The sequence below is a fragment of the Aegilops tauschii genome, chromosome 2 (assembly GCF_002575655.3).
Source record: "Aegilops tauschii subsp. strangulata cultivar AL8/78 chromosome 2, Aet v6.0, whole genome shotgun sequence".
Taxonomy (NCBI): Eukaryota; Viridiplantae; Streptophyta; class Magnoliopsida; order Poales; family Poaceae; genus Aegilops; species Aegilops tauschii.
Window position 1 is genome coordinate 348,877,169 of NC_053036.3, and position 27,481 is coordinate 348,904,649.

Consider the following 27,481-nt stretch of genomic DNA (forward strand, 5'->3'; position numbering starts at 1 on the left):
GAGCATTGAAGCTGATGCCGTTGAAGATATAAAAGACCAAAGTCTTCATTGCTCCTTCAAGTTTTGCTGCTGAAGAATGTCCTTTGACAGGCCATAGAGTTCGCCTGATGATGTGATAAATAGTACGGGGCAGATACTATAGGTCTTCGACAAAGAACTCTTTTGGGTAATCAGCGTCATGTGGAAGAGGCTTCATCATGCTCAGCATTTGGCTCATGTTGGGCTCTGGCTTGTGGAAGATACTCTCCAGAGCATTGCGGTGAAGCTGACAACCAGGTTCATATAATTCTCCTGGAGTGGGCAGGCCGGTTAGCTCAATGATGTCAAAAGCTTTGGCTTCATGATGGACATTGCCTGTCATCCACTCAAGGACCCAAGTCTTCGGATCCCTGTTGTATCCGCGAATGTGGAGGGTAGCATAAAATTGAAGCAGAAGTTCTTCATTCCAATGCTCCTTATCAGTTACAAAGTTTAGCAAGCCAGCATCACAGAAGCAGTCAAGGGCTTCTTCAAGGCATGGCAATCCAGCAATGGCTTCGCAGTCAAGACACATATGAGGAAAGATGCGCCCCTGATCATAAAGAACACATGAATAATAACTGCGCTGCTGATAGCTCCAGAACCAATCTGATGAAATCCTTGGCTTGGAATAGGGGTTCTTGGCGCTATCAAAGAAAGTGTTGTTCGCAATGAAGCCATTTGCATTGAAGGACCCTGGTGAAGTGGCAGTACCTGGAAACCTGGGCAGTCTTGGCTTTGGCTTCTGGACCTGTGGCCTATGCGCGACATGATAGTCAAATTGCGGACCAGCAGCAGGAGGAGGAACCAGAATAGGCCATCTGACAGTGACCAGCTGACCATAGTTGTATGCTTGCTCAATAGTATGTGGCCTGGGAGGCGGTACAGGAGCAGTGGCAGTGGTAGTGACTTCAGGCTGCAGATTGGCATCAGGTGCAGCATTGACTTCAGGTGCTATCACTCCAGGCACCACATTGACTTCAGGCGCCACGTTAGCTTCAGCCATGACAACGTCATTGGCTTCAGTGTTGGTGTTGGTGGCCGCCTCAATGTTGTTAACCTCCACTTGAGTAGCTGGAGGGACAGACACATTCTCCTCGAGAACAACTTGGTTGGTAGGGGGTGTAGCAACACGTGCTTCTTCTTCTCTTGATTCTTCTTGGTCATCGGCTAATGCAGCCGGAATATCTTCAGCCATATTGGCTTCAGTCTCGGGGTTGTTCACAGTTGGAGAGGCTTCAGGAAAGACTTGGCGTGAAACGGATTGGCGCTCTTCTCCTTCTGGAACACTTGATAGAGTGACTTGCAGCCTTGGTCCTTTGCGAAGCCTGCGAAATGCTGGCGACGCTTGTGGAGATGGAGTTGGTTGGGCCACAAAGTCTTCATCTTCAATCACCGGAGTGGTGACTTGAGTTGTGGGAGTACCATGTGTTTCTTCTTGACGGGGGGAGTCTTGTGGGTGATCAGCCCATGAGTCATCCTGAGCAGTTGGCATCAATGGACGACCAATGCTGATGAGTTCGTTGTTCGTAAGAACAGGCGATGATACCATGTTGTGCTCGATCTGAGGAAGGACTTCATCATCTTCAACATGGTCATGATGACCAATGTCTTCAGCTGCGGTGGGGTCAACAGCTGGAATGTCTTCATCTTCAGGAGCCTCTGTGGAAGCAGGCTCATGAACTATCATTCGACGTTCTTGTTGTGCAGATTCAAGACGAGCAACAGAAATCGGCTCGACTACAAGGGGCTCTGTGGGAGCAGCCCGATCTCTCTTCTTGGTCTTGCGCCTCTTGGTGGGTGGAGCATCATCAGTGGTGTTCTTGGTCTTGCGCTTTATGGCCTTGGCTTCAGCTGCCCTTGTCTTCTGAAGCTCTGAAGCCACTGTGGGGACCTTAGGCTTCACGCCTGTCATACTGGCTGGGAAGACAATGCGAGGTTCTTCCCGCCTGGATGGTTCAGCTTGGTCCACAGATGGCTTCTTCTTCTGCTTGGCAGCCATCTTAGGGACGATGCCAGGACGCCCAAGTGCCTTGCGCTTCTCAGCTTCATTGTAAGCTTGAACACACTTGGCAGCGAGAATCTTCATGCGCTCACGAGAACCTTTGGCTTCATCACGTTTCTTGTGAAACGCTTCCTTGAGCTCATGCAGCATGACCTTGAAGTTCTGGACGTCTGCCACGCTGAGCTTGGCCACATGCTTCTTGAACTGAGCCTTTTCATAATCGATCTTATGCTTCAGCTCAACAATTTTCTGAGCAAGAGCCAGCTCAGGAGCAATGGCTCCATGGAAGGAGACGCTTAGGCCAATTGGAAGTTATAGATCGTCAAAGCTGAGATTGGGGGTGTCAACCCACTCATCAATGAAGTTGTTCAATACTTCCACATCAAAGAGAGGCAAATCATTGAAGATTTCCGCCTCTTGCTTGCTCTTTATCAGCTGCTCAAGAGCGTCATCAGCAAGATCGTCGTCACTTGACAGATCAATGGCGTCATTCTCGTTCCTCAGAACAGCAGGAGGGGTCAAAGCTGGACCAGTGGAGTGCATAGGCTTCTTTTTCTTCTTCTCAGACTTGGAGATGCGTGAGAGATCTTCAGACTGCACACTTGGTCCAGGAGGAGCAGTGGCCAGAGGCTTCACTCATGAAGCTGTTGGTGCAGGGGAAGGCTTCGAAGCTTTAGGTTTCTTCAGCTTCTTTGGCTTCGGTGGTGCAGGCGCTTCGTCAGAATCAGCGTCGTCTGCAGGCTCATCCACGGCTGTCCCTTGAACCATAATATGAGTGATGAGACCTTCTAGGTTGTAGAAGGGCCCAACAAGATTGGGTTCAGCTTCGCGGGTGCCATCGGCACGAGGAGCAGAGGGGCCTGGATTGAAGTCTAATCCCCGCGACTTCTTGTTTTCTTTGGCAGAGTTCTTGGCAAACTGGAAGTTGCGCTTGAACAAATTGTGTTCACGACACCATAGCAATGAAGATGGGTCGGCATCTGCAGGCTATGGTCCACGGACCATGCAAGGGTAGAAGCCTTGTTCAATGGCTTCAGCTCTGGACCTGGGGTGGAAGATTTTTGTACAAAATGTCTCCCCATGGTCGCTTGATGGCATTCTTCTCAGCATATTCCTGGGTCACGAACCTGTACTTGTACCATTGTTCTGCCCAATATCTTCGAATCCATTGGATTCGGGTTTTTCGCTGATTGTAGTCCTCCTCTGGATCTGTCTTGTATAGCTCATAGAGGTCAGGAGGCAAATCTCTTGAGGTGTTCCCACGGCGCTATCTGCCACCCTTCCTTGCAGACTTCTCTATTGCCATGAAGTTCAGACTGAATGGCTTCAACACTGTCAAAGGCTTCCGTCTGCTGGTTAGACAGGAACTGGCTTCGGGAGAGTTGATGTGATGCTGTAAGAATTCTGCAAATGAATGCAGACTATGAGAACCAAGGGATTCTCCCACGGACATGTACCTGTGACAGCATTAGAGATGCGAGGGAAGGGGAAGATGTCATATGCATTCTCAGAAGATTTTGAAGATAAATCAGTTTAGAAGACATTGACCTCATAGCGCGAAGACATTCACTTATATGTTGAGAGTTGGTTCCAGATTTGTACGAATCCAAGAATAAGTACAAGTGAGGAATCTAACTATGTGTGAAGCATAAGTGAATATACTAGGCATACGATGAGATGCAGAACAGGATAGATCCAAATTTGTGGAGGCAGAAACCACTTTTGGTAAGAAAGGATGAATCTATAGGATCAAAAAGACGGTAAAAAGAGGGTTTTAATTTACCACACGATGAACTGCTAGACGGAGTAGAAGATGAGGCCGAGCAGTTCGATCTTCCATGCCCTAACTTGGCGACGGAGGACACCTACGGCGGCGGCGGAGAAGACGATGTCCGCGGGTCGCGGCAGCTAAGCGCTTCGTCGCCGGCGTCGTCGAGAGCTAGCGATGGCGCTAGGGTTTGTCGAGGTGGAGAGGTGGAAGAAGGATTTTGACCGCGATTGGACGGGTATTTATAGGGAAAGGGACGGCACAGCGCAATTACGTAGGTGCCCCTGGCGGTTCACATCTGAGGGACACGTGGCGAACATGCAACACATTGGGAGTTGTCCCACGTTCCCACACCTGCCTGGACTGTCAGATGGCCGTTCCGGCTTCTCCGGGTTTCAGGCAATAAGAATTGAACATTTAAAACAGATTTAATGTTTGTCTCTGTATCTTCTGCTGACAAGGACGCAGAGAAGACATTCGACAGTTTCAACAGAATGCATATGATTTGGATAGATAGAGTTTGAGGTAGGAAGCATAGAGATGTTAGGGTCCGATCACATTCACTTAGTTCAAAAGATTCAAACGAGAAGACATAGCTATAAGTGAATGCTGTAGAGGACAGAACACTAATATATGTATATATCAGAATGCAACCAAATCAACATAGTGAAGATAATCATGAAGACAAGTTGAAATTGAAGACAAACCAAATGCGAAGACATAGCAAATGTAACGCCATGAGAAAAACACTTCAAACAGAAGAATTTGGTGGTGGCGTTACCCACCGTATAGGAAGTATTAGACCCAGACACGACGCACAATTATCGTGGCGCTCCGAAGTCAAATTCCGCGTTAATGTATTCACACTTAGAATGTAAGTCTTCATTGATTGAAGATATACTTTACTTCGTGTGTTGCACATCTAAGTCATCATCATGCATAAGTGTTAGGATGTGTGCCTAATCACAGGACAATTGAGGATTCCAAGATATTTAGCTCACACCGTAACTTGCAAAACCTTTTCTCGTCCAAGGGCTTTGTGAGGATATCTGCCAGTTGCTCTTCAGTGTTGACGTGTATGATATCAATATCTTCCTTCATGACATGATCTCTGAGAAAGTGATGACGAATTTCAATGTGCTTTGTCTTCGAGTGCTGAACTGGATTGTTGGCAATCTTGATGGCACTTTCATTGTCGCAGTAGAGTGGTACTTGTTTCAGATGGATGCCATAGTCCTTGAGAGTTTGCTTCATCCATAGAAGCTGAGCGCAGCAAGATCCAGCAGCAATGTATTCAGATTCAGTAGTGGAGAGTGATACACAGTTCTGCTTCTTTGAAGACCAACAGACAAGTGATCGTCCCAGAAAGTGACATGTGCCTGATGTAGACTTGCGATCCACCTTGTCACCAGCATAATCAGCATCCGAGAATCCAACTAGATCAAACTCTGAGCCCTTTGGATACCATAATCCTAATGTTGGGGTGTAAGCCAAATATCGAAGAATTCGCTTCACAGCTAAGTGATGCGATTCCTTTGGTGCCGCTTGGAATCGAGCACACATGCAAACACTAAGCATAATATCTGGCCTAGATGCACATAAATAAAGTAAAGAACCAATCATGGAGCGGTATACCTTTTGATCGAACTCTTTACCATTGGCGTCAGGACCCAGATGACTCTTGGTTGGCATTGGCGTCGTGTAACCTTTGCAGTCTTGCATTCCAAACTTCTTCAGACAATCTTTGAGGTATTTCTCTTGAGATATGAAGATGCCATTTCTTTGCTGACGAATTTGAAGACCAAGGAAGAACTTCAGCTCACCCATCATGGACATCTGATATTGCTCTTGCATCATGTGTCCAAACTCATCACTGTATTTCTGGTTGGTGCAGCCGAAAATAATGTCATCCACATATATTTGGCACACAAACAGTTCACCATCATATGTCTTCGTGAAGAGTGTGGGATTCAGGGAACCAGGTTTGAAGCCTTTGCTCTTCAGGAAGTCTTTGAGCGTGTCATACCAAGCGCGAGGGGCTTGTTTGAGGCCATACAGTGCCTTGTTTAGCTTGTACACCATATCAGGATGTTTTGGATCTTCAAAGCCAGGAGGTTGTGCGACATACACTTCTTCTTCAATCTTGCCGTTGAGAAATGCACTCTTCACATCCATTTGATACAGCAAGATGTTGTGATGGTTAGCATAGGCTAGCAGTATGCGAATAGCTTCAAGCCTAGCCACGGGAGCAAATGTTTCATCGAAGTCAATCCCTTCAATTTGAGTGTATCCTTGAGCAATGAGACGAGCTTTGTTTCTGACAACTTGACCATGCTCATCTTGTTTGTTGCGATATATCCATTTTGTGCCTATTATGTTGTGCTTGCGGGGGTCAGGATGCTTGACAAGTTCCCAGACATTGTTCAGCTTGAATTGTTGAAGCTCTTCTTGCATAGCTTGAATCCATTCAGGTTCCATGAAGGCTTCAGCAACTTTCTTAGGTTCAGATATTGAGACAAAAGCAAAGTGCCCACAGAAATTTGCTAGTTGTGTTGCTCTTGAACGAGTGAGTGGACCAGGCGCATTGATGCTATCAATTATCTTCTCAATCTGTACTTCATTTGCAACACGAGGATGAACTGGATGAAGATTTTGCTCTTGCTGGTCATTGTCATCGTTGGGAGGATTGTCTTCGGGCTGAGCATTGTCTTCAGGTTGATTAGGTGCAGAAATGATAAGTTCCTCTTCAGGCTGTGCTTCAGACGGTATGATTTCTCTAGTTACCATTAGCTTGATGGATTCACTGGGTGGAACTTCATCTAGCACATTTGGCAGGTGCTCTCTTTGCGAGCCGTTAGTCTCATCGAACCGCACATCCACAGTTTCAACCACTTTATAGAGAAAGAGGTTGAAGACTCTGTAGGAGTGCGAGTCCTTTCCGTAACCGGGCATAAAACCTTCATGTGCTTTCGGTGCAAATTTTGAAGTGTGATGTGGATCCTTGATCCAGCACCTAGCACCAAATTCTCTGAAGTAACTGACATTTGGCTTCTTACCAGTGAGGAGTTCATAGGATGTTTTCTTCAGAAGCTTGTGAAGATAAACACGGTTGATGACATGGCATGCAGTATCAATAGCTTCAGGCCAGAACTTTCTGGGTGTCTTGTATCCATCAAGCATCGTCCGAGCCATCTCAATGAGTGTTCTGTTCTTGCGCTCCATGATGCCATTCTGCTGAGGGGTGTACGGAGCTGAGAACTCACGAGTGATGCCTAATGTATCCAAGTACAGATCGAGGCTGGTGTTTTTGAACTCTGTGCCGTTGTCACTCCTGATATGCTTGATCTTGCGCCATAGTTGTTCATGGCACGGTTGGCGAAGCGTCTGAAGACATCCTGCACTTCAGTCTTGTGGAGAATTATGTGAACCCATGTATATCTTGAATAATCATCAACAATGACAAAGCCATAGAGACAAGCAGTTGTAGTGAGAGTAGAGTAGTGAGTAGGGCCAAATAAGTCCATGTGTAGCAGCTCAAAGGGTTGAGATGTCGTCATGATTGTCTTCGAGGGATGCTTGGCCCTAGTCATCTTTCCAGCTTCGCAGGCACCGCACAAGTGATCCTTCTTGAACTTGACGCCCTCGATGCCTATGACATGCTTCTTCTTTGCGAGAGTGTGTAAGTTCCTCATGCCAGCATGCCCTAGCCTCCGATGCCAGAGCCAACACTCTGAAGCTTTTGCAAGAAGGCATACGACAAGTTGTGGCCCTGCTGAGAAATCTACCATGTATAGATCATCTTTCCGGTACCCTTCAAAGATTAGAGACTTGTCAGATTCCATAAGTACAAGGCAACGATATTTTCCAAATATCACAATCATGTTCAAGTCACAAAGCATTGAGACAGACATTAAGTTGAAACCAAGGGATTCAACAAGCATCACTTTATCCATGTGCTGATCCTTTGAGATTGCAACTCTACCTAGACCTAATACCTTGCTTTTACCAGTGTCAGCAAATGTGATGTGACTCTTGTCAGATGGACATAAGATTGAGTCCATGAGAAGACTTCGATCACCAGTCATATGATTAGTGCATCCGCTGTCCATAATCCATTCTGAAGCATGAGGTGTCATACCCTACAGTACAGTTAGGGGGATAGGCTTCACCAAGAGTATTGTGAAGCATAAACATTTGACGGGCAAGAGGATTATCGAAGCTTGGATCAAGATTAGGACTGATAGGATGATTGGCAAATGATTCAGGAACAAAATACATAGTGAGACCATTTGGGCATTTGATCTTGCGCCCTGCAAGATGTTTTAGGTCCCCAGCAATAGCATCAGACGCCTTTGATTTCCGGCTGGAGACCTTTCCCTGCAAAAGAAAGTTAATTCTTCTTAACCACCCACATCTTCAGGGGTGGCTTAGAAGCAATGAGTCTAAGTGCAGCATCCGAGAACTTCGGCTTTGGAGCCCTAGCAAATAGCCTTGCAGGAGATGAATGATACTCATATGAATAAGCAGAAAAGTTCTTAGTCTTATGAACATAGCGGTTTGAAGAAACACGCTCATATTCATAAGTCTGAGTATGGTTTCCCTGCAAAACATTGGCGTTAGGGTGACTCAGGTGAGTCCTCTGTCTGTATGAAGCCTTTGGGCCATATGAAGCCTTTGGTCTAGGATTTGTCTTCTTCCCAGGTGGTGTCATGATGACATTCACAGGAAGATTCTCAAGACAACTTTTGGGAACCTAGATCTTCTTCATAGGTGGCCCATTCATGCAGTTAGTACCAATATACCTGGCAAACACTTCACCATTCTGATTCTTAAACAGTTTATAGTTTGCATCAAAGGATTCATCAATGATAATAGGGTTAGCACAGGTGAAGCCAGATAAGGTGGATGGATCCACTGAAGGTCCCTTTGCAGCAACCCATGTGGTTTTGGGGTACTGCTCAGGCTTCCAGTAGGAGCCATCAACATTCATTTTCCTCTCGAACCCAACACCCTCTTTCCTAGGGTTTCGGTTCAGAATCTGCTTTTTGAGGACATCGCGCAGTGTCTGATGCCCTTTGAGACTTTTGTACATCCCTATTTCAAGCAATGTCTTCAACCTAGCATTTTCATCAGCAATAGTAGTGGTATCCTCAGCAGAGGGGTTAGTTACCACATCAGCAGTTGAAGATATTGCAACAGTAGCAGCAGTAGAACATTCAGCAACTGAAGTAGCGTTATCACGCTCAAGGCATTTTAGACATGGTGGTTCAAATCCTTCCTGAGCGAAACTGATCTGTTGAGCGCGAAGTGACTCATTCTCTTTTTGAAGATCTTCATGAGTCGCTCTCAATTTCTCAAGCTCTTGCTTCCTTTGAAGATAATCATAGGAGAGCTTTTCATGAGTTGTTGAGAGCGTTTCATGACGACTTTCAAGTTCCTGGTACTTAACATGAAGATTTTTTATGTCTTCAATTAAGGACTGAGAACGGGTCATTTCAGCGTCCAACAGGTCATCGCTTTTATCTAACAGTTTTTGAGTATGTTCCATAGCTTTCTGTTGTTCAGTTGCAATTTTAGCAAGTGTTTTGTAGCTGGGTTTGGATTCACAATCAGAGTCATCTTCACTAGATGTTTGAAAGTAAGCATCGCGTGATTTTACCTTAGCACCACGTGCCATGAAGCAGTAGGTGGGAGCAGAGTCGTCCTTATCATTAGCTTCAGCGTTGGTGACAGAGCCATTGTCTTCAGTGTTGAAGATGGACTTGGCAACGTAGGCTGTAGCTAGAGCCAGACTTGCAACGCCAGGGTCGGACTCCTCCTCAGACTCCACATCCGCCTCCTCGGAAGCAGACTCCTCCTCTGAATCCATCTCCTTGCCGACAAAAGCACGAGCCTTGCCAGATGAGCTCTTCTTATGAGATGAAGACTTGGATGAGGACTTGGAAGAAGACTTTGAGGATTTCGTCTTCTTCTTGTCATCAGAATCATATTCCTTGCTCTTCTTCTTGTTGTTGTTCTCATTGTCCCACTGTGGACACTTAGAGATGTAGTGTCCAGGTTTCTTGCACTTGTGACATGTTCTCTTCTTGTAGTCATGAGTGGAAGCTTCATCATTTCTTGAGCTGGATCGTGAAGACTTTCTGAAGCCCTTCTTCTTAGTGAACTTCTGGAACTTCTTCACAAGCATAGCAAGTTCCTTTCCAATGTCTTCAGGATCATCAGAACTGCAGTAAGATTCTTCTTCAGATGAGGAAACAACTTTTGCCTTCAAAGCACGAGTTCGGCCGTAGTTGGGACCATAGATATCTCTTTTCTCAGATAGCTGGAACTCATGTGTGTTGAGCCTCTCAAGTATATCAGACGGATCGAGTGTCTTGAAGTCAGGGCGTTCTTGTATCATGAGGGCAAGGGCATCGAAATCTCAGTGGCGCCGAGAGCACGAAGCTCATTTGTGATGTCAGTGAGGCGATCAAACGTGAGCTGGACATTCTCATTGTCGTTTCTCTTGAAGCGGTTGAAGAGGTTGCGAAGAACACTGATCCTTTGATCTCTCTAGGTTGAGACGCCTTTGTTGACCTTGGGGAGCCAGTCCCAGACTAGCTTCGACGTTTCCAGAGCACTCACACGGCCATACTGTCCTTTGGTCAGATGACCACAAATGATGTTCTTGGCAGTAGAATCCAGTTGAATGAACTTCTTGACATCAGCAGGGGTGACACCTTCACCAGTCTTGGGAACGCCATTCTTGACGACATACCAGAGGTCGACATCAATGGCTTCAAGATGCATGCGCATCTTATTCTTCCAGTAGGGATATTCAGTTCCATCGAAGACGGGGCAAGCAGCGGAGACTTTGATTATCCCTGCAGTCGACATAGCTAAAACTCCAGGTGGTTAAACCGAATCACACAGAACAAGGGAGTACCTTGCTCTGATACCAATTGAAAGTGCTAGTTATCGACTAGAGGGAGGTGAATAGGCGATTTTTATGAAAGTCTTCAAAGCATGAGAGTTTCGAAGACAAACAATGCAAATGAACCTATTGATATGCAGCGGAAGGTAGACTACACTAGGCAAGCCATAGTCAAGTATTCAATGAAGTGAAAGTGCGAAGACTAATAGCAGCTAGGTAGTACGGATCAGGATGGAAGATGGTATGAAGCCAAACAACGATAGAAGTCACACAGTGAAGACAAATAGGTAAAGCAAACAAGCAATGACTTCACGAAGACAAACTGTAAGTAAAGAGAGGGAGAGGATAGAACCAGTCACTTGTTGAGGACACAGGATTTGTTGGACCAGTTCCAGTTGCTGTGACAACTGTACGTCTAGTTAGGGAGGCTGAGATTTAACCAGAAGACCGCGTCTTCACCTTATTCCCCTTGAGCTAAGGACACCCAGTCCTCGCCCAATTACTCTGGTAAGTCTTCAAGGTAGACTTCCAAACCTTCACAGACTTCGTTCACCGGCGATCCACAATGACTCTTGGATGCTCAAAACGCGATGCCTAACCGGCTGGAGGATTCACAGTCCTCAAGTGTAACAAGTCTTCAGGTCACGCGGACAGAAAGACTTCAGTGATGCCTAACACTCTTTTGGCTCTAGGTGTTTGGGCTTTGTCCTCGCAAGGATTTCTCTCTCTCAAAAGCTTCGGAGGTGGGTTGCTCTCAAACGACAAAAGCCGTGCACTAACTCTGAGCAGCCACCAATTTATGGTGTAGGGGGTGGGCTATTTATAGCCACTAGGCAACCCGACCTGATTTATCCAAAATGACCCTGGGTCACTAAGGAACTGACACGTGTTCCAACGGTCAGATTTCAAACACACGCGGCAGCTTGACTTGGGCTACAAGTAAAGCTGACTCATCCAGCTCTGGATAAGATTTGCTCTCATTGTCTTCACTCGAAGACATAGGATTTTGGTTGAGCATCACTTCAGTCACTCTGACTTTGTTCACTGGGACCCCACTTAACAGCACGGTGGTTCCTACGACTCAACAAAGAAGAAAAGGAAACAACGAAACAACTAGGTCTTCGCGCTCCATAGTCTTCACGCAATGCCTTCTCTTGTCATAGTCTTCAATGTGAATATCTTCACATACCACCATCGTCTTCAATGTCTTCATACATTTTTATGGTTTGTCTCCGGTAGGTAAACCGAATCAATGAGGGACTACTACCTGTGTTATCCTGCAATTCTCACAAACACATTAGTCCCTCAACCAGGTTTGTCGTCAATACTCCAAAACCAACTAGGGGTGGCACTAGATGCACTTACAATATGACTTTGTGGTTGTACCCCTACCCTCAAGGTGTGTTGCCTTCTTCTCTGGAATATATGTTAGAGGGACAAACAATGGGTTCGTCTCACTATCATTGTGGCAGTTCTTCCTAACAGCAGTACTGTCTCCCTGAAAGAGAAACAAGTAGGTAGATAACAGGTTTTGCACGTATAAGCATCAGTGTTGTCAATTCATCTCATTTCTTTGTCAGAAATAAAGAGACACGGTTTAAAATAGCATTAACATAATAGGCATTGTTCATAGTTAAGACGGCAGGAAATGGCATTGTGCAGGAGCGGCCAGCTTCACCAGACCACTATATTACAGATGAAGAACACAAGCATACATGTAGTTCTAAACAACGTATAAACATGAATGGTGAGTGTACTATCAATTTATACCATTTCAGATTGGTAAATAAAGAGACACAATTTAAATAACATTAATATAATATGGCATTGTTCATAGTTGAGACATAGCAGGATATGACATTGTGCTGTTTTTGGTAGTTTCACCACACCACTGGATAACAGATCAAGAACACAAGCATACACATAGTGCTAAAGAAGATAACTTGCTATGTTTAGTTTAATTTACATGGTACGAGTAAGGAATTAGGTTGTACAACTAAAGACTGAAATTGAGAAGGACAAACTTATGTTTATGTACTTCTTCTTTATAAACTTTCAACAAGCAATTTGATGCAGACGACAAAAATAAACAGCATTTGCACTCATAGCTATCCAAATATACACAACAAAGTTTGAAGGCTCGAGGAGGACAAACTTACATTAGTAGTGAAGATAGGCTCTATAAAGCCCTTGTCCATATTGATGGGGGGGCAATTCAAGAAGTTCACCGCACACTCTTCTTCAAGAGCATTGCCTTTATTTTACATTTTGTTAAGAGTAAATATAGATGTGAAAATATAGGAACAAATGGCGATTATTTAACTTAAGATGCAGAGTACAGATGTAAATACAACATACAAGCAAAAGACACTGACAAGAGCAATGCGGAGCTAAACTTCTTCAGTAACATTGGTTTTATTCAATATTTTGGCAAGAGTAAATGTAGATCTGATGTGTAGAAAATGGAGGGCAAGGGAAAATAAGCTGCAAAGTGTACATGAAGAACTAGCTGACAGATATAAGTACAGTGATGAAGGACAACATGTACTTACAAGAACAATGCAGAACTAAATTTCTTCATAAGCATTGGGTTTATTCTACATTAATTTAAGCATTAATATAGATATGATAATTTGGAGCGAACAGTGGATAAGCAAGCTATAATGCACAATGATGTCACATAATCCACCAGGTATGAATGTAAGGACAGCGATAGGACAATAGGTACTCACAAGAGCAAAACAGCGACCAACATAGTTGCGATATCCTAGGTTTTGCGGCACTGGTTCTATCGCCAATATACGTCGGGTGCTATGTGATTTCTCCGGTAGCACCACCTTTTTCAAGGACTTTGCCTGTACTCCTTCAGGTTCTGCAATCACCCTCTTCCTTTTGGATGTCTGAAACACAAGAACAACATTTGAATGGAAAAACATGGTATGACGACAAATGGAATAGGTGTTGATAATGGATGGGCATGGCATCTTCACATATATCATGAGTAAACTAAGCAGATGGCGGTGCAACGAAGCAAAAGAAATGCAAGACACCTTATGCAAGATATGTGCAACCAATAAAACCTTGCCAAATTAGAACATGCACCTTATTGGGTGAATAGGATAGACCATCTGCCTTTGACTCCATGAGCTCAGAATAGTCATTATGATCATATTCTAAATACAAATCTGTAGGTCGGGAGCATGTGGGTTTCATTGAGTCCACAATGGACCTCGACCCTTGATGCCAAGTTTTTTACCCATTGAACTGTTCCGCAATATGCTTCTGATGTGAGCATTCTTATATTCATTGTGATTACGTACAATATCTGAAAAGCATGAAAACATAAATAGTAGTGAGTTTATCTTTGTAATGCAGAGGATATTGTAATATAATAGGGGCTCCATGTAAACCCTTGCGTGCTATCACTGGATTTTGATGATAGAGCCCATGTGTGCTGTAATATGGTGAGTAGATTAATATAATCTGGCACAACTACACAAAAAACTAGGCTCCTTGTTGGGATCTCCAGATGTAAGGATAGTTGGCAGATGATAGGTTCATAATATACCGTATATAAAGTTTATTGCCAAACCATGATAACGAGAGCGCAGAGCCAGTAGGCAGATCGTAGTGTAGATAATAGGGGTACACCATAACCACCATAAATAAATCGGGAAAGCGGAACTGGCTGGAAAATACAGGGTTTTGCCACTACTAATATGCAGCCTATCAATCAACTACAGGCCAGCTCTATTCATCTGAAGGCGCACAGATGTTACTATCAGTATAGTCTATCAAAGACCGCGCGGCTCCCACCATTTCCGGGATATATTGCAGACCAACTCAAAGTGCGAAATCATGTAGCAGAACCGACCCAATAGAGCTGTTGACTGCATATGTCCCTGCTCCCCTTCCTGACAAGGAACATACTGTACTTACTAAAGAAGAACAGAAGAGGAACATGTTAAAGAATAAAAGGGGAAGCATATTATTGAGATTCCCCTTCTTTCTATACAATGTTGGTTGCCCACCCATGATGAATCAGAGCGCCCAAGGAAATGCAATTCCATGATGTCTCTCTATATGTGGCCACATGCATTTGGAAACTCAAGTGGGAGCATTAGCTAATCAATTAAATGTGTGTCTGTTAGCTAATGTCAGTATCATATCGCATTCGCATTTGAAGAACCTTAGGACGTATGATTGGTGTGTTATTTAGCTTTAAAGGGTGGACAACTGCTAGTAGGACACAAAGCACCTGTGTAGATCGTAGTGTAGATATAATGGGAAAACCCTAAGCATCAGGAGTAAAATCAGGAAAGTGAAACTTGCTGTAATATATGTGCTAGTATTGCTGGTATGGCTAGAAAGGCTTCGAATACCAGCTCTGTACAACTGAAGACGCACTACTGTTACTATCAGTCTAACTCTCAAAGGCGACACATACGATCGAATACGAAGAGTTGAAAGCGTCCATGACAATCGACATGAATACCAACACGAAGAGTTGAAAGCGTCCATGACAAGCGACCGAATAGACCTGTACGCTGCAAATGTCCCTACTCCTCTTCACTACACAGAACATACTGTACAACTATTATACTCCCTCTATTCCTAAATACAAATCTTTGTAGAGATTCCACTATGGATCACATACAGATGTATATAGATACATTTTAGAGTGTAGATTCACTCATTTTGCTCCCTATGTAGTCCATGGAGGAATCTCTACAAAGACTTATATTTAGGTACGAAGAGAGTACTTACAAAGGAAGAACAGAAGAGGAGCATGCTAAAGAAGAGCAAGCAGATTTTGGATAATAAAATGTTGGTTGGCCACACATGATGAACCAGAGCGCATAAAAAACGCAACTCCCTGTTGTCCCTCGATATGTGGCGCATGTGCTTTTTGAAAGTAAAGTAGGAACATTAACTGACCAATTAAACATTCTCTGTTTTAGTACATGTCAGCATCATATCTGATTCGTATTTGAGCAACTAAGTTTGGAATTATGAGTGGAATGTTGTTTAGCTTGATGGGTTGAGGAGCACTGCTTGCACATACGTCTCGAAGCACCTACGATAATAGTACTGAATATATGGGAATGTCTACATGAAATTTGCCTGACTTTCGTCATTCGGGTCAGTCGACCATTTCAGGCGGTTGGATGAAGATCCTACGCCTCCTAACCCTTCTTCTTCCTCGCCTCTTATTCTTCCCCTAAAGACCACCGCACGGGTCGCCGGCCGAACCACCGGCCCCCGCCCTCCCCTGAACCGCCCACCACCTCCGATCTTCCGCCGCCCCCGGCCATCCCTCTAGCTAACCCCACCCCCCACCCGCGTCGAGTTTTTCCTCCGGCGATGCCCCACCATAGCCCGACGACAGTCCCCCACAACCACTGTCCCACCCGAAACCCTAAGATAGATAATGGGGCAGCCCTCCGGCAAGCCCCTTCCTTCCCTCCGGCGAGCTCTCAAAAATCGACCGACCCAATTTTGAAATTTAGTCTACTATCATTTAACTAGTGTGGAATATAAAAGGGGAAAACCATAGCATTGTGAGTATAGTGTTGAGTGTGCCATGGCGGATCTGCAGGTGCAAACCGGATAAAGGCAACTTCGCAACCAATGTTTGCTTTCAACTAACAAGTAAGTGATGGACAAGAAATCACAGTAAAGCAGTGGCGATCTATTTTCTTGCTGCGATAAATAAGTTGAGCACATACGAAAGAGTACCGCCTCTGGTGCGGCGCCGTGTATGCATCTGCTGAGAATTTGACGGTGCTGTGGTAGCGATGGCTGTCGGTGGCATGGAAGCAGATCTAGGAGGGTAGACGATGGCAGCGGGGGGAATATCCCGGCGCGATGGACGGGACGGTCGTAGGAGCGGCGCCGGCAAGGTGGATGACAGCGGTGATGAAGCGAGAGGACGGGATGCAAGGATCCTGGTCCGAAGCAGTGGATGAGAGAGGGCGATCTCTTGTAATGGACGACGGCGTCGGGGTATCAGCTCCGGCATGCTGGAGGAGGACGGCGGTGGATGGGGTGGCGGACAGAGGAGGCTGGGGTGGAGAGGGTGTTTTCGCGCCCACAGAGTACGAATGGGGAAATGGAGGGAGAGAGGAAGGGGAACCATGTCTTCAGGGCACGCTTGTCTCAAATGCGAGGAAATTTACAAACTTAGCCCCCGTTTAAAATTTCCTACATCACAACAATATTAGTCGGTTGGGGATAGGACGGTAATCTCGCATACACTGAATATTTAACGACGGAGATTTCGGCCGACGAGAGTTTGTTTTGGCGCCCACCGTGTATGAATCAGGGAGGGAGGTCAAAGGCGATTTCGGCCGAGGAGAAACTATGTTTTGGTGCCCACCATGTATGAATCCGATGAGGTGAGAGGCGGAGGCGGTTATGTCACGTTTGAGTGAAATTACAAGCCTACCCCTATCGAAACCTATAGAAATCGAGCCGATAGGCTTTGCGTGTCAGGGATAGGCAGTAATTTCCATCTCGCAGATTTTGGTTTCGGGCGGTTACTGTGACTTTCCTCGCTTCGTTCAAATTTTTGCAGAGAAAGAGTGCACGTTTACCGTGCCAACTCAATTTGAATCTAGTTTGTATTCTATTTTTGTTAGGGCATGATCCATTTTCGATTGGAATAAAATTCTATATACATCATTTTTCTATATATACTTTCAAAAGCACAACACCCTTTATACATAAATATGGTTTAAAAATGGCATGATCTCAGATTCAAAAGGCTGGATCCATCTTAATTTGGATTTTCAAATATTTGAAACCACTTTATGTTGAAATCCAATGTATGCATTCCTCGCTAACTGTCTCAAATTAATGTGTGTTTCATGCGGTTTTTTTACTTCTCAAACATGTATAATGTGTTTCACACGCGCAACATATAGTGTAATCCTGTTTAGACATTAATTGCATATAAACCATGCATTGTCTCTAATTAAAGAATCTACGGATCACTAATACTGATAAACTATATAACATTACACGTGTCCCCAAATTCAAATGAATATGCATGTTTGATAGACCAACTTTCATTATGATGTTATCGATGTCGTGATCTCCAGTTTAAATATTTGAATCCCCTTTAATCCAGATATTTGTCTCATATAGCTATCACTCATGCTTATATCTCTCTCTAGACCTATACGCCTTCATCGTCTCTCGGGTATCTCTCGTGCTACTTGTATGTCGACAATGATCTATTATCTTCGCAACACACTGATGGTACTCTCTCCCTCGACCTTCACTCTATCTCTCTCTAAGTATATCTCGCTCCCTGTTATGTGTCTCTAACTATGATTCTCCATGTGAAATCTCTTTCTCTCACACGAACACAAACTTTGTCTCATGGTGTCTCATTTCTCTCTACTATTCCCCTGTGTGCCACTCGCACACCCCCTCTCACACAGAGATGTCTTGCGCTCTTAGGTATGAGAAGCTACGACTCTTCCTCTTAAATATCTCTTTCTCACACACAAACACAAACTCTGTCTCCCAGGGTCTCATATCTCTCCACCATTCTCTTGTATGTTGCTCACACACACTCTCTCTCCCTAGAGAGATCTCGCGTTCCCTGATATGTCTCTCTAGCTATCACTCTCGTTGTGAAATATCTTTCTCTCTCGCAAACATAAAACTCCGTCTCTCGGGATCTCATTTCTCTCTGATATTTGTTAATATGTGACTCACATATGGACCATCTCTCTATCTCTCTCACACCCACACACATAACTCAGCCTTCTGATCCACTCGACTCTTATCTCTAACACACACACTAGCTAGCATCTTTATCTTTCTATTTATCTGTTTCTCCATCAACCTTCTTTCTCGCCCTCACTCTTGCTTCCTATCACACACACTATATATGTTTCTCTCTACATGCAATCATGCACCCTTTTTTTATCTTTCTCTAACACACACATAACTTCACCATCTGAACCACTCGGCGGTTATCTCTAACACACAAACTAGCCGATGTCCCTCTAGCTAGCATCTCTATCTCTCTGTCTATCTATAGTTTCTCCGTCAACATTTCTTTCTCACACGCACTCTTGCTTCCTATCACGCACACTATATATGTCTCTCCATACATGCATCTATAGGTTGATCTCTTTTGCACAATCGTTGTGTCTCGCTCCCTCTGCTCGCCATAGATGCATGCTCCAGCCCAAGCCACTATCTCTTAAAGACAAAATCACATGCTCAATTATCAGGCCTTCTTCCCTGCACTCTCACATGCATGCATATTGTCGTATCCGTCTCTCCCATGTCTTTGATCTTATGACTTACGTCTTCTTTCTTTTATCTCGATCATGCGCGCGCGCACACACACATATCCCACGTATACATGTATACCTCTCGCACATGCACGTTCAAGGTCTCCTATGTCCCCATACGTAGTTAATTACCCTCATCCCTAACCCCACATCGAATCGTTCTCTTCTTGTGTGCACATAACTTCCGCCTGCATTGGTAAAACCCACACTCACACTTAACAGTCTCCTTCTAGCTACCCCCCTCTCTCACTCTTCCCCTATATCCTCGAAACCAATAAGACCATCCCTTCGTTTAATTCCCGCCTACATGCACCATCGATATATAGTAGTCTTCCTCGGTTCTCTCGAACAAACACGTACTCTCGATGTCGACTCCTCTCACGCGCACATGCCTTCTCTTCCCTCTCTACGGGCCTCTTCTCTCTCGCACCCCCTCGTTGGTGGCCTCTACCATACACATCACCTCTCTACAATGAAGCCACACACACTTAAATTACTTTTGCCACCGAAGACTACGCTGCACACACACGCGCCCGCGCGCACGCATGCATGCACCCAACCCCCCACACACACTAAGACTCCATCTCACACACACATGCTCTAGGCAGAGCATTTGTTCCTACCACCCTTCGTCCAACCTTGCGCGTATGATAAACAATCACCTTAATTTACTTGTATAACATGGACAAATTCCACTTTACTTTAGTAGTTATAGCAAACTTCTCATAATTATATAACACAAATCAGGAGCAGGAAGTGACATTTTTTTACACAACCACATTAACATGGCCACGTAAATCACTAGCTAAAGTGTAATACCATTATACTTATACCCTGATGCAAAAGGTTGAGTACATGTCCCGAAGAGTAGAGTCGCACACACGCACTCTGTCTCTCAGAATCTCACACACATACCAGTTACGTGACGCCCCCTAAGCAGACTCCTATGTTACAATTTGTGCACCCGCGGGTACACGTGATGGTGCGCATTTATTTGAGCCGGATGGCGAACCCAAACAGTAGCTGCATTCATTCGCCTCATGCCGCCTCTTCTTTGGTCGCCGTCGCCCGATAGCCATGGCCTGACCGAAGGTAACGACATAAGCCATACTCCCGCAGGAGCGGCGCTTTAATCTGGAGGCGGCGAAACCCGGATTAAATCTGCCCTGCCTCCGGAGTCCGGACTAGCCGGAGCCGGACGAGGAGGCGTTGGAGGCGGAGCAGCACGCAGAGCCGGAGGAGGTGAACGACGGCGCAGAGTGGGAATAGGAGGAGGACGATGATTTCCATTATACTCGGACTTAAAGGGCTTTGAGTTTCATGCCACATTTATTTCATAGAGATAAGAGAAAGGAAATTTTAGTGGTCATGCATGCATCTTTTTGTGCTAGCACTCCTATATAAGGGTTGACCGGTCGCTTCCCGCGGACGTGCGCGGGCGGTGGAAGGGGAAGGAGAAGGGAAGCGGGTTGTGGAGTACGCCAGTTGCAGCACGAGCTCCAATGAATGTTCGTGCCAAACAATGCATAGTTGTACAGTATAGTCCAGCGGAGTATGAACTGGCCTTTAGGTTGCGTGTGGATGACATGGCTGCAACATGCATGCTGCAGTTCGACAACCTACTGCTCCGATTCGCACGGTTTGGTCACACAAGATTTGCATGCACGCATATCACGCACATACTTGTCGAAGGCGTGCTCGAAAAGGGTGACTAGGTCCGCTAGTCCGCGTTGGTCCATGCGCCCGAAAAACAACTAATCCCAGTTGCTGTAAATGTCGTGCGTGCTTTAATTTCGGGCTAGTGGATGGACGCGAACGTGCCGTACAACGAACCGCCCGCCAGCTCCCTAATCTCTATCTCTACTCTTATAATAATAATAATCTATCTATCTCTATCTCTCTTCTACTACTTCTTATAAAAACAGAGTTGGTGATGATGGTGTGCCTGCCATCCTGCAATATAGACCGTCCGATTTATATCTGACGGATAGGAAGAAAACTCTGGCAATTTTGCAAAAAGATACCCACACCCCTCTCTAGATTTGCAAATAAGGCCTTCCCTCACATGGCGGCTAAGGTGGAGCGGAAGAAGGCGGTGAGGGCCCTGCATCCTCGGGCTTTTACGCCCACATCGTGGTAGTCTGAAGTTGGATTGGAATGATACATCGGTTGAGCATGACGTCGATGACATCAATGAGCTGGAGGTTCTTCGTGGTGGACCAGCATTTGATCCTCTTGACCATGGTCTCCACTTCCTCTGGCTTCCCCCAGGCGACGCCCTTCTCCTTCCAGGACCCGAGCTTCTTCGGAGGCCAGTCCGAGAAGGCTGAAACCTCGGCCTGGCCGGGGGCGAGCGGTTCGGTGATGTAGAACCACTCCCACTGCCACTCCTTCATTGTTTCGATGAAGGTGCCGTTGAACCATTCGACCCCCTGGTTCTTGATGACCATGGTCCCTCCGCACTCTGCAAGGTCGGAGCTGTTGGATTTCGGCTTTATCTCGAAGATCTTCAGCCATAGGCCGAAGTGCGACTCACAGCGGAGGAAGGCCTCCCAGACCATGATAAAGGAGGCAAGGTGGAGGATGGAGTTTGGGGCCACATGGTGGAAGTCGACCCCATAGTAAAACATAACCCCACGACGAATGGGTGTAGCGAGAACCCCAGGCCTCAGATGAGGTGGGGGACAAACACCACCCGCTCCCCTGCGTTAGGAGCGGGCACTAGCTGACCCGCGTCTGGAGCGCGGTCTACGACGTTGGCAGAAAGGTATCCCGCACTGCACAACTCTAGGATGGTGCCATCCACAACGCCGGAACCATCCCATTGCCCCTTAAGGGTGTCGGCCATGACTGGGTGTAGGAGCTTGGATTCGCTGGAAGGGAAAAGGGTGTGAGATCGGATCTGGGCGCTGGAGCTAGACGAAGCAATAGAGGGGAGAATGGGAGCGTGGTCGATTACGCTATCCTCTCTTTTGCTCTTATAGGCTAGTGAAAGGCCAAGAGCCCCCCTTACTACGCCGATGAAAATGCCACTCCCACAAAAGATGTCGTTAAGCATATGGGGGGACAAAATCTTGATGATATCCCTAAGAAAGCAGGGACGATCTCCGCCTCGATGGGATGTGCCAGTAAAAAGCCGCCTCGAGCCACAATTTAAGGGAAGCAATAACTGCCTGGCCTGTCGTGGGGTGAGCCACTTCGTTAGAGTTGTCAGACTAGGTGGGACTGTTCATACCTATACGGTTAGCCTTCGAGGCTAAGTTATCCGATCTCTTCGGGCAGGTTACGAGCTCGACTGGGCCTCGGCTGGCATCTCTCCTTTAAATGAGTAGTTTGAGAATTATAACGGGGAACTCGCCTGTCGAGCCAAGGACTCCGGATTTGAGGTGGCTCTCGTTATGAGGGTCGTCCTTAACATAGAAGACCAGTTCGGGGGCTACTGACGATGTCCTGGACTAGGGGGTGCTAACCTAGTCGGCCCATGCTCCTTGGGTTGGGCTGATGGGTCCTCGGTCGTGATCAAGACTACCTCCACCGAAGACTTGTCGTATACTCCAAGATTTCTCTTGCCGCCCTGCTCCTAGATACCGACCTTGTAACCCTAGATACCCTACCTGGCGTGTATATAAGCCATGGTGTTTAGCCCGTAGAGGGGACATTAACGCAATATCATTCATCTAGCCCTAGAGTTAGACCACATATTATGATCTCGAGGTAGATCAACTCTGTACTTGATACATCTCCATTAATATAAAAAGAGCAGATGTAGGGTTTTACCTCCATCTAGAGGGCCCGAACCTGGGTAAAACACCGCCTCTCTGTTCCTATTACCATCCATCCTAGATCCACAGCTCGGGACCCCCTACCCCGGGGTCCGCCGGTTTTGACACCGACACTAGCAGCCCACCGCACAGTGTTCCTCCTGCACACATGGATACCGTTAGATCGGTGGTGCACTTGCGCCGCTATGGAGAACCTATACGTGGGATCCGACGATCGGCTGTTCGAGAAGATCGGACGGGGAAGAGACACCTCGGGGGCGCGTTGCCCCAACTCTTCTTTCGCTGCGCAGCATTGCGCGTCTAGTGGTAACGATCCGTGATCCATCTCCCGTAGCATGTTTCTGGATGTTCTGCGGACAGGAAATTTTAATTTGCAGTCGACACACCCTACCATAGATCCCAGCACCCCATACCCGGGATCAACCAGATTTAGCTCCGACAATCCTGGCACATGGTCTCACGACATCCTTTATGATGACCATTTTGCGGACCAGAAGAGAGCCAAGATAATTTCAGTAACGTGGGCCATTTGGAACTCCAAAAACAATTGCACACATGAGGAGAAGCACCCTGATCCGGGCTACTTTGTGAAGCGTGTTAAGGAAGATCTTTCTATCATTGATATTCCAACATCACTGATTGTTTTGCCAGGGTATGGATGGTGGTCGCCGGGGATTGAGTGGATTAATATTAATATTTGATGTTGCTATTGTTTTCGAGCAAAACAAAGCGGGTGCTGGTGTTGTTGCTAGATCACCAACAACCCTGGTTGGTGCATAGTGCAAACCCCATAATGGAGTAACTTATCCGATGATTACATAGATGCTTGTTGTAAAGGATGGAGTCGTCTTCATGAAGCTCTGGGGATTCACACATGTTGCAGTGGAGACCAATTGTGTGGAGGTAGTTCACCTCTGGAACACTCACCGGGATCCTCATTTGGTCGTGGCACATATTCTTTTAGAAATTGGAGAACTTGTTTTAGCTTTTTTTTTTCTTCTTATGTAACTCAACTTGTAAACAGGTCGGCCAATCTTCTGGTTCATCTTTGCACCAAGCGTGCCTACGCGTTGATGATCACCGAGAGTTGGCTTGACTCATAACCACCTTTCCTGATCAACAACTTATTAGCTAACTGTCCCAGGAACTCATTGTGTTGAACAAAGCTCTCAAATTCCCCCAAGCAAATGCACAATTAATATTTTTTAAATTGTTGTATATTCTTGATGTCTACTTGTTTATTACACCTTGTACATTTTATACATCACAAACATTTTTGTACACGTTTAACTTTTTGTAAATACGTAATTAATATTTTTTTCATATCTATGTTTTGATCTCTATTTTTCATACACGTTATATATCTTTATATATACACTGGGAACATTCTTTATATACGTTTAACATTTTTCAAATGCCCGATTAACATTTTTACAAACACATGTTTTTGAACATTGTTGTTCGAACATGTGTTAATTTTTTCAATACGTTGTGAGACATTTTTTGAAATGCTACCAACATTTTCTAAAAGCCGCACCAACATATTTTTAACGCTGCACACACACTTTTTTCAAAATTAAGTATTTTTTCGAAATATATGTATTATAGTTTAAAAAATAAAAAATAAAAATGCAAAACAAAATAAAAAACAAAATCCAGGAACGTAATCCCTTCGTCCAAAAAAGTTTATCTCTCAAATGAATGTATGTAGTATCAAGTTAGTGCTAGATACATTTATTTGAGGAATAAGTTTGGGACAAACTTTTTTTCGGACGGAGGGAGTACTAAGGAAGCGAGCGGACGCTTCTGGCGCTGACTAGGAGGTCTCAATGAAAAATGTACTTTCTTTTTTCTGACATGGGCCAACTATGTAGCGTGCTCTGTACTTTTTTTTCGAAGTTGCGTCCTGTCTGCTCATTTGGGCTTGGTGACGAAGGCCGACTAGACCGCGCGCTTTAGCCCATGGTGCACCTTTGGACCATTCGCGGCCCACCTGTGAGTAAACCCTAAGCCCGGATGCCTTCCTATTTAATCCCGACCCCCCTCAGGGTTCCCGTCCTTCCTCCTTGCGAGACCAAACCAAAGCTGCGGCGGCGCGCAGGCGAATCAGCAGCGGAGCCAAGCAACCGACGCCACCATGGGTAAGCTCCGCCGATCTGCTATTCGTTTCGTTGTTCCCTCGGAGGCTGCCTGGTTTGCACGATGCTTATCGCCGCCATGGTGGTTCTGCAGGTATCTCGCGTGACTCCATGCACAAGCGCCGGGCCACCGGTGGGAAGCAGAAGGCTTGGAGGAAGAAGCGAAAGTAAGAGCGAATCCCCTTCCCCCCTTCCCCTCCCCCCTTCCCTTACGGTTCGTGAAGATGTGTGGAGGTTCTAGGTAGGTTAGATCCGTGTTTACTTAGATCGGGCGTGGATAAATTGTCGTTGCTGCGGTGGATATCTGGGTTTATTCATTTATTCGACGCGTCTGAACTCTTGTATGATAGCTCGGTAACTAGCATTTTCTAGATCTCGTATGATAGCTTGGTGGTAACTAGCCTGGTAATTACGCGAGTAGCGCGGGTATTCCGCTTTCTGGTGACTTGACAACCTTCATTCGTTTACGCACATCTATGGTTTTGGCGACATGCGAACTTCTGGTGTGTTCATGTTAATTTGCTGTAACTAACGTGAACTTGATGTTGGCAATATGACTGGGTCCGTCACTCATTTTTGTAGTGATACTGCTGTTTCGATCGTTGTTTTGAAGTACAAGTTTTGTGATACAGTATTCTTGCTTCGGAATGTCCAAAGCGTCCATACTTACAATATTCTGTGTTCAGACATGATGTTGTCTATACGTAAACATGTTTTTTATTTTGTATTCTGCGAGTTATTCTTAGCCATATCCGCACTTGGTTCTGTTTCATTTTGGAATATGCAAATTTGATGATTTGAACAAATGTACTGATCAACTCTTAGGCTGGCTGAGACCTTGCAAGAACTTTACACTTTGTTATGAATCTTACTTTGTCCTTCATCTTTTATCAGGTATGAGCTCGGCCGCCAGCCAGCCAACACTAAGCTTTCGAGCAACAAGACAGTGAGGAGGGTCCGTGTTCGCGGAGGTAACGTGAAGTGGAGGGCTCTCCGTCTTGACACTGGTAACTTCTCATGGGGTAGTGAGGCTGTGACCCGCAAGACCCGTCTCCTGGATGTGGTTTACAATTCGTCGAACAATGAGCTTGTGAGGACTCAGACCCTTGTCAAGAATGCCATTGTGCAAGTTGATGCAGCCCCTTTCAAACAGTGGTACCTGACTCATTATGGAGTTGAAATCGGTAGGAAGAAGAAAGCTGCTGCAGCTGCCAAGAAGGAAGCTGCTGAGGTATTATTCCTGTTTCTGTATTTCAATTCTGTATCCTGAGGTTGGTAATACTGTATAGCTTGTTTAGGATGTGCTACTTAGTTGAAATGATATTCAGTTTGGTAGTTGTAGCAGAAGTACCAATTCTTTTTTAATTCTGGTTGCATGCATTAGTATCCTTTCATTCTGGACTGTTAGTTCCAACTTGTTTATCCGGCCTCCTTGCTCATTGTATTTCATTCATGAATAAATTCCTTAAATTGGTCTTTGTAGATACTAACTTTTATGTTTTGAACATCTTATTTTAGTGGTTGCATTTTGCCAATAATGTTTCAAGACCCCTAGTTTATATTATGCCCTTTTTCCCTTTGATTGTATCCAATCCCTGATCCAGTCTTATCCCTGCTCACTGCTTATGCTTGCTTTGTGTGATTTTCTTATTCTCAGGGACAAGAGGCTGAGGTTGCTGCTGCTGCCACAGAGGAAGCAAAGAAGAGCAACAATGTCCAGAGGAAGCTTGAGAAGCGCCAGCAGGGACGTACACTGGACTCGCACATTGAGGAGCAGTTCAGTGGTGGAAGGCTGCTGGCCTGCATTTCGTCTCGCCCTGGACAGTGTGGCAGAGCTGATGGGTAAGCATCACAGTTCATCTGTTCATCACCCTTTGTACATTAAATTCTAAACAGTACTCTACAATTTCTTGTTAGCTATGGTGTTAATACTTTTGTGTCTTGAAACTACAGGTACATCCTGGAGGGCAAGGAGCTGGAGTTCTACATGAGGAAGCTCCAGAAGAAGAAGGGCAAGGGTGCCACAGCTTAGGCCGAAGAGCTGCTGCATGTTACTCGTTGGATTTTCTTAGATGTTGCGTCCATGTCATGTTTGCAGACATACTGAACACCATTTTCTGTAAACTGTTCGAGTCCTAGGTTGAACTGAGAATGTTTTGCCTGTTTTGGTTGTGATCTAAAGCTATCCAGATTCTATTATGTGTTGTTCTACCTTGCAGTATTTTCATCTGTTAAGTGAAATTTTGTTCTCGCGTCTCCATGTTGATTTGATGCAAGTTTTGCCTTCCAGGATGTAGTTTGGTTTGTGTGGTTTTTGCAGTTGCAAATGAGCTTCATCGTATCTGAAATCCCTCGTCATGGAAGTAAAGCAATTTCCTTCTCTTCGGGCATCCCGATCTCTCCGCAACTAACCCAGGCTGCGCCTATTGATTTTGTGCTAGGCGGTTTACATTATTGGAGGTATGAATCAGTTTAATAGAATATACATCTGTGTTGCTTGGATGGATGTCTTGCTTCAAGATGGATCTTCAAATATTTAGTA

General features: G+C 45.4%; 1 protein-coding gene across 1 annotated transcript; it reads left to right on the forward strand.

Moving 5' to 3' along the window:
• Positions 1 to 24,812: 24,812 nt before the first annotated feature.
• On the forward strand, positions 24,813 to 27,180 carry LOC109745038 (small ribosomal subunit protein eS8). The gene is made up of 5 exons (XM_020304176.4): positions 24,813 to 24,942; positions 25,034 to 25,106; positions 25,834 to 26,170; positions 26,597 to 26,781; positions 26,893 to 27,180. The coding sequence occupies exons 1-5, from the start codon at positions 24,939 to 24,941 to the stop codon at positions 26,969 to 26,971; spliced, it is 678 nt and encodes a 225-aa protein (XP_020159765.1). The 5' UTR covers positions 24,813 to 24,938; the 3' UTR covers positions 26,972 to 27,180.
• Positions 27,181 to 27,481: the final 301 nt, after the last annotated feature.

What these genes read in the sequence shown, in the direction of transcription:
- LOC109745038 (XM_020304176.4), top strand. An exon ending in GCTTGGAGGAAGAAGCGAAA is followed by an intron (nt 25,107 to 25,833) that starts GTAAGAGCGAAT and finishes ATCTTTTATCAG; the next exon opens with GTATGAGCTCGGCCGCCAGC. An exon ending in CCAAGAAGGAAGCTGCTGAG is followed by an intron (nt 26,171 to 26,596) that starts GTATTATTCCTG and finishes TCTTATTCTCAG; the next exon opens with GGACAAGAGGCTGAGGTTGC.